Genomic DNA, 7,500 nt, shown 5'->3' with positions numbered 1-7,500 from the left:
TTTCATATCTAATTGCTCTACAGTGAATCTAAAGTGCAACTTACCCCTTCAATGTAATTGGTGATGTTGATCTTCTCATTCTGAGAGTGTGCACCATCATCACAAGCACCCATGGGGAGCAACATCACATTCTTGCCAGTTACTTCCTGAAATGTACATACAAGACGGATGCTACACAATGTAAAACCAGAGTAAATCAATAAAAAAATAGACTATGTACTATTTGGACATAAAAACAAAGTATATACTTTTACAAAATGAACACAAGCAGGTGTTTATACTACAAAATGCTATATAATTGTATAATTCTGATGGCTATAAGTATTATCTTTCTATATGATAGTCACTTAAATCTTTAAAATTTGCAATAGATTTCATGGGTAAATATAATGTTATACCGTTTTTAACACTCACATACACATTATCCAAATAAGAGGGGAATTTTACTACTGGGTTTATCATATGATATAAGTAGGTGGGAAGTATTACAAAAAGGTTTATATCAATACATCATTTCCACTCATAAATTTGTTGTTTTTGTTTTCTAAAAAAAAAATAACATATATATATATATGCATTGAACAAAGTGTGTGAGTGTTAATATATCATTTATTCAACTAAGTTATTAAAAAATCCAATATAATCAGCCTCATTTTTAATATGTCTTTCTCTCCCAGGAAAGTGAAAAATAAAGATAAACTTAAAGTGTTTTCTTGAACAATCATATCGATCTGCTTTACAGAAATCTTACTATTACAGGAGAGAAAAATCATATAAAAGGCTGCATCACCTACTTTATTTTATAAGCCCTAAAATGTTTTCTTCTTCAAACCTGCTAGAAAAGATTCTGGCTGAACTTGATAAAAACATGACTGTTGAAACAATTTCAAAATCTCAATAATGCATCTTTGAAAATAGTGTTTGCCATTTCCAATAATGAGGCATTCAAAACTAAGTAAGGTCCTGCTCATCCTTTTGCCGTTTCTCTTTCAAAATTAAAACAAAAATCTGCTCCATGTTTAATACGAAACTAGTAATGTTACCCAAATTCTCACTAACAGTTGGGTACTGCATCATGCACTGCCTTCTGTGTCAACATACCTGAAGGGTGATAGTGATAGGGATTGAGCCTCCCTCCCTAGTAAGGTCAGGCTCAACCCCATACACCATCTGTGTAGCTCTTCGACCTGCCCGGTAGTTGGTGTGGTTCGGGTCAGCTTGCCATGCAGGTGCACTGCCCTCTAACTCTATCACCTGTAATATGACCCACAACTAACGTAAGAGCCTTTACCTGGAGCACCAGTGTGACAGGGATGGAGCCTCCCTCACGGGTCAGATCAGGCTCAACACCATAGACATATTTGGTGGCCCTCCTCCCTGCCTCATAGTTGGGATGGGTAGTGTCCGACATCCAACAGCGCCCACCATGGAAGAAGAAGGCCTGTGGTACACACCACACTCGTTACTTCCCTTTAACCTAAATGCAACTGCAGGTACAGTGACTGCTCTTTTAAAAAGGAGGGCAGTGCCACATATGGTTTACTCCTCCTTTAGCAGAGCAATCAGTGTAACCTGCCTGCATCTTAGCATAATCAATGGCACACCTGCATTGTAAGGGTGATTGGTATGGAACAGCCATCCCTGGTCATGTCTGGATCCACCCCATAAGCCAGGCGCACAGCCCTTCTCCCTGCTTGGATGTGAGGGTGTTTAGGATCTGACACCCAATGTTTACCACTATGGTGCAGGCGGGCCTGCAATGTATGCATACAATGGCATCTAGATCAAAGGACTAGTACAACTTATATTAACAATAAAATCCAATATCTATTGCCCAACTGCTGCCTCTGCACACATACAATTCTTCAAAACTTTGATATATTGTGATACATAAAAGCTGGAACAAATCATTTGTTACTTGTGTGGAAAAAATAGATTGGACTGTGTAAACATCTTTCTCTGATAATTTATTACTGGTCTTGAAGTTTTATGGTTAGGATTAGTAAGGATTAGTATTAGTATTAGGATTAGAAAATCCAGACAGGGTATATAATAACCAGTATAATAAACACAACATCTTTGGCTGGAAAGATCACATTACATTTTCCAATGTCTTGCTGAAGTAAGAAAACAGTTATGTAAGAGATTAAAATGCAGCAAAAAATAAAACGAGCAATATTATCAACAGGGACATATTAATAAAGGGCCCAAGATGACGTTTAGCATACCAGAGAAATTTCACCCTAGAAAAAAGATTGAGAATTTCTTTGAGAGCTCTAATCCCATAAATTAACCACCATATTGAAGCCTTTTTGGCCATATTCTTAACAATAACCTATTTGTCAATCAGTTGAGACCATTGTTGTGGAAATCTGTATACATTTCAAATTCCCTAGATAAAACTGTGAAAAAATCTTTCAGCACTCACAAACAAAAACAAAAACTATCAAATTTAGTGGTCTTTGTCACTTTTTTCAGCCTTTAACAAAGTCTACTGTTCTCATGAAGATCCTATCATAGTTTATTTAAAGGATTTCTCTATACAGTTTACTACACCAAAATAAATGAATTTTGTATTTGTTTCAAAAACTGGTTTTAGTTTGATACTGGACTGCAATAATGTAAGATGTTAAGCATAATCTGTAAGATAACATATCTATATCATTTGAAGTTCTTAGGATGTATGCCAAATCCTGAAAAAACACTTTTCTCATGAAATTCTCTCAGGTAATTTGTTTTTCAAAAAATGTAAAGTTTTGGAGAGTCTTATCCTCTATATTGTGCAGATTTTGATAAAAAGTGTCACCGTCTTGCACTAGCCACTACTTCTCTGAATAAAATTAGTCCTATCCCGGTTTCATACCTAAAAAATTATCTCCCGAGCCAATAAATTAAAAACCCAGTCAGCACTTTTTAAGGGTATCCTATGGAAATATCTTTATGTGATATACAAAATGTTTTCTGAAAAATGTGGAAAATAGAAACTCTCTCTCAAACTCTCATGATAGCACTTCATTTACACAGGTTATGCATATTTTCCATAATAGTGTAAATCGAACACTTCCATAATATTGCATTGTGTGGTAAGTAATATTCTTAAAATATACCAAAAAGAATAGGCTACATGATAATGCTTTTTTACTATAAAAAGAATACATGACTACATTTTTAAAAAACAATCTCCAGCTCTATTTTAATCTCTATCTTCGATATATGTATATATATGTATGTGCATGTATATATAGATATATATGTGTGTATGTATTTATGTTCCTATATATTATGCATAAAATATTTAACCATATAAATAAATATATAGATATAGACTTATTGACTGATAGATATAGATTTTCTTTATATACATTAAATAAATAAATTTCTTGTGCAAAATTCTGAAGATAGAGGGAAGTAAATAGGTAAAAAGACATAAGAACTGGTAGATAGCCATATATGAGAAATAAAAACCAAATTAATTAAATTAAGTAAAAGAAATAAGAAAAATAAAATTTAAAAAGTATAGAAATCTATTAAATGTACAAGTACAAAATAAATCACTTGCCTTCATTTTGTTTGGGCTCTGACGGGCTTCCCACTGTTTGTTGAGGTAATCAATCACCAGCTTGGATACCGATTCAGGAGTCTGATTGGGGACAATGCGGATGCTGAACTTGCCGATAACTTTGCGGGGAATGACTGTTTTGGCACCGGGCTCGCTGAATGCGCCTTCGATTCCGTGCAGGGAGAGTGACGGGTTCCTCCACCTTGCCATGAGGGTTTTGATCTGAGGAATGGACACTAGGTTTTATCGTCTGCATTTACGAGTATCGTCAAAAGTGGAAAAGAAAAGAAAAACAATGTCATAAAATTCAATGACTGACATTCCAAAAAGGACATCAGAGAAGGTAGTCTCCCTTTTTCATCCATTCATGTTACTTGAGATCTTAATGATCAAAAAGGAAATCATAATTCAATCGCTGAGAGGACTTTAAAACAAACCTTGTCGTTGTGGTGAACTAATCTCTCATGGGCAAGATCCTTGCGGTAATCTTCCACATCAAAATCGATGTCCTTGTACAGAGCCTCTTCTTCAGGAGTGACAGGTACAACCTCATTCATAATTCCTGGAAGAGTATCCAAAACTCATAAGTGATTTCCTCACGTATGATTAACAGATATTAGATATTAGATATGGTAGATATTAAATAAATTGCAGTTTGGGAAGTACAAGATCAACTAAACTTACCTGGAACAAGAATATTGCCTTTGCTGTCCAACAGGGTGTTCATGAGATAGATAAGGTCTGCCATACCTTCATGCACAGTTCCACCAAATACACCTGAATGCAGGTCCTTTGCACAACATTCAACCTGTAATTTTTAAAAAATCCAATTATCATCCATTTAACCCCTTCACTCCGAGCAGTAGAAAACGCTCCTTGCGCTGTATCCGAGCTGCCCGCGCGCGCCAAATTTTAAACGTCGCTACTGAATATGACAAGTTTTAAGCCAAAACCTCTACAAGTTTATAGCCAAAACCTCAACATAATCATCATGTGTTATATATCAAAATATGCATAGTTAACCTCTTCCCCCATATGCATGTGACAAGTTATTTACATGGGTTGGGAGGAAGATGGAAAGAGTGACCTTGGTGGGAGGCCTCACTCAGATAGCCAAAGAAAACGATTGAAATAGTATGGTAAACTAATCATAATATGTTTTATATTTTTACATAATGTTCCATAAATAAATAATAAAATGATTGCTAGCAGGGCCCATCAATGCCTCCCCTGGTATAAGCAAATCCCACTCTTATGTAATAAATTATTAATAATGAAAGTCTAGTAATATATCGTATCATATCCGAGCTCTATTCTGAAAGATCTCGTACAGTATCCGGAAGAAAGAAAACGCAATTCCACCAGAACTGAGCCATGACGCAGTATGCGCGTCCTCGGATTTGACGCGAGCGCTGCGATGACGCAGTATACGCGTCATCGTGTCGAAGGGGTTAAACTACAAAATATATGAAATTCTTCTGTGCTCTCCATGACCAAGCATATAAAACATGGTGCATAAATATCATCAAACAAAAAATGTCCAAATATATCTGCTATACTGGTACATCTTTTCCATTTTCAAACTCTATACATGTAGTTATAAAGCATGACATTAAAAGTAGTTTACCTCAATGCAGTAATAGCAGATGCCCCTGAGGCCATAAGTGATGCAAGGCTTCTTCTTGCCCAACCAGTAATTGTCGGAGATGCATACGAAGTCGGTTCCTTTCAGGAACTTGTCCTTCTGGGCAATCAAAAGCTCTTCTAACCCTTCAGAGCCCGACTCCTCCATTCCCTCAAAGACAAACTGTAAAAATGAAAAATATATATATATATTTGGAATTCTGGATTTTTGGTGATGTTAATATTACTAGCTATGTATAATTTCTTGTGTCTTTCAGCATGAACGACAATCAATGACTCCTTATTCAAGTAAAAATAACAGTTTGAATCTGATGGGTAATATCTACATAGCTCATTCTAAATTGTTCCAGGTTGTGGATTTTTCTTTGCAAATTAACTTGAATTTTATATTGGTGTCTGTTAAAGTAACCCTTAAATACCCAGTACTACAATTACTATTACTTTAATCAATGCAATTACTCTTACTATTAACCCTCTTTGCATTCACGACTACATGGTGCCACTCATTCAAAAATCAAAACAGCCAGCCATTTAGATGATTTAGGCCTTTTTTGAGCCCCCGCATTTGGTGTGCAAGGCAAGAAAATGCCCCCGTCGTGAGTGGGTTAATGTAGTTATACTGAACAAACTACTCATCATTCAATAATGTGAAGGCTTATCAATATCACCAAAATGTTTTTCTATACAAAACGGATTATGAATATGCCACTTTCCACATCAACTTCACAATAAATCAGCAATCATAGAAGATGCTTCATGAAATGCATGCTTCTCTTCACAGAACAAGGCAGATACAAACCTTGATATTAACAGGAATATCTTGTCCAGTCTTCTGGAAAGCTTCAACAGCGTGAATCCAACCAATGACTGGGCCTTTGTCGTCAGTTGATCCACGTCCATATAGTTTCCCATCCTTCTCAATCAGGACAAAGGGCTCTGTATCCCATCCATCTTCCTGCATGTAAATAATAATTTACTCTTTAGTTTAAATGTGGTCTTAATTTCAGTCAAGACAAAAAAAATGCTACATATTATTAAATGTGAAAATAAATCCTGGTCCATAGGTTAAATAGATAGTAAAATGTAATAAGTTTACTTAAATCTATTTCACTATTATCTTAATGTGACTTGTGTATCAAAGATCACAGGAGATGAAGGAAATCTTATCTGGAAGTACAAGGCTACAAACACTGATTACACCTCTCAAGATAAATTACAAGAGTGACAAGCATGATCATCAAGGAGATTAAAATAGTCTTGCGTATGTATGTATTTATCTACCTTTGTATCCACATCTATCTATCATTCTATATTTATATGTATGACTGTATGCATAAAATATCTCTATCTCTATCTATACATATATATGATAGATACAAGAACAGACAGATATAAAATAACAGAGTTGCATATATTACAAATACCATAAAGAGATTTTGTTTACCTTCAGTGCAGGCTGCACATCCAAATGGCCATACACACACACAGTCTTCTTCTTAGGGTCAGTGCCCAGCTGGCCTAGCAACACAGGTGGCAGGGGAATCTTCTTGCCAGATGGTAGGGTCTGTTCACAATAGGGGAAAAAGAATTACCATTTGATGCTAAGAAACATGTTAGAAGACCTTCGTGCATCTGCCACTGGTCTCATTTCTGAAAGCTAGTCTTTTAAACATCTATCATGTGTTTGAATGTTTATTTTGCCCCATAAGAATTAAAATAAATGTTCTAGGGTAAAGTGTAAATAAAAAAATAAAAAAATAAAAAAACTGTTAAAACAGTCTCAAATCTTATTTTGAATCTTGGATAAAAGCTTCGTTGCCAATGTTCCACACAGAACACAGACAGAAAAAATAAAATACAGAGTATACTGGTGATCTTCACAAATTAAAAAAAGAAAAAAGAAAAAAAGAAAAAAAATTCTAAAGGATAATCTTCAAATCAGATTGTAATAAACCTTAATTTTCCTCCACCTTACCTGCTGTCCAATATCATGCAGTTCACACTTTACACCTAAGGCCTCGAGCTTGGCTTTGGCCCATTCCATCTGCTTCGTGATCTCTCCTCGCGTCTCAGCCCAGGCCGACACAGACTTGATGGCAACGGCTTCACGGAGCACATCGATATATCGGGTCTTGTTGTCATCGACATATCTGGGAAGAGCAGAGAGTTGTTTCTTTTGTATATGTATATATGTACAAATATAAATTCATTATTTATTAAAAATATCAATACTTTCAGATCATGATCTTGTTCTGGTTGGACAATCTATAGGTCATTTACCTAATAATTACCTACTA

The 7,500-nt window shown here is 35.4% G+C and overlaps 1 protein-coding gene across 3 annotated transcripts in view; it reads right to left on the bottom strand.

Moving 5' to 3' along the window:
• Cndp2 (Cytosolic non-specific dipeptidase 2) overlaps positions 1 to 7,500 on the bottom strand; it is a 9,026-nt gene that overhangs the window by 702 nt on the left and 824 nt on the right. The window contains exons 2-10 of one of the 3 annotated variants that reach the window (XM_043025920.2): positions 7,179 to 7,353; positions 6,648 to 6,767; positions 6,003 to 6,158; positions 5,187 to 5,366; positions 4,244 to 4,367; positions 3,997 to 4,121; positions 3,560 to 3,781; positions 1,605 to 1,754; positions 45 to 146 (exon numbers count right to left, since the gene is read on the bottom strand). In XM_043025920.2, coding sequence (XP_042881854.1) covers positions 45 to 146; positions 1,605 to 1,754; positions 3,560 to 3,781; positions 3,997 to 4,121; positions 4,244 to 4,367; positions 5,187 to 5,366; positions 6,003 to 6,158; positions 6,648 to 6,767; positions 7,179 to 7,353 — 1,354 coding nt within the window. Of the gene's footprint in view, positions 1 to 44; positions 147 to 1,101; positions 1,255 to 1,291; positions 1,442 to 1,604; positions 1,755 to 3,559; positions 3,782 to 3,996; positions 4,122 to 4,243; positions 4,368 to 5,186; positions 5,367 to 6,002; positions 6,159 to 6,647; positions 6,768 to 7,178; positions 7,354 to 7,500 lie in introns of all 3 variants that reach the window. The other 2 variants (XM_043025919.2, XM_043025918.2) reach the window with 2 other exon arrangements.

This window comes from Penaeus japonicus, unplaced genomic scaffold (assembly GCF_977035675.1).
Source record: "Penaeus japonicus unplaced genomic scaffold, GWHDUDI00000001_assembly GWHDUDI00000009, whole genome shotgun sequence".
Lineage (NCBI taxonomy): Eukaryota > Metazoa > Arthropoda > Malacostraca > Decapoda > Penaeidae > Penaeus > Penaeus japonicus.
This window is presented reverse-complemented; position numbering and strand designations above follow the sequence as displayed.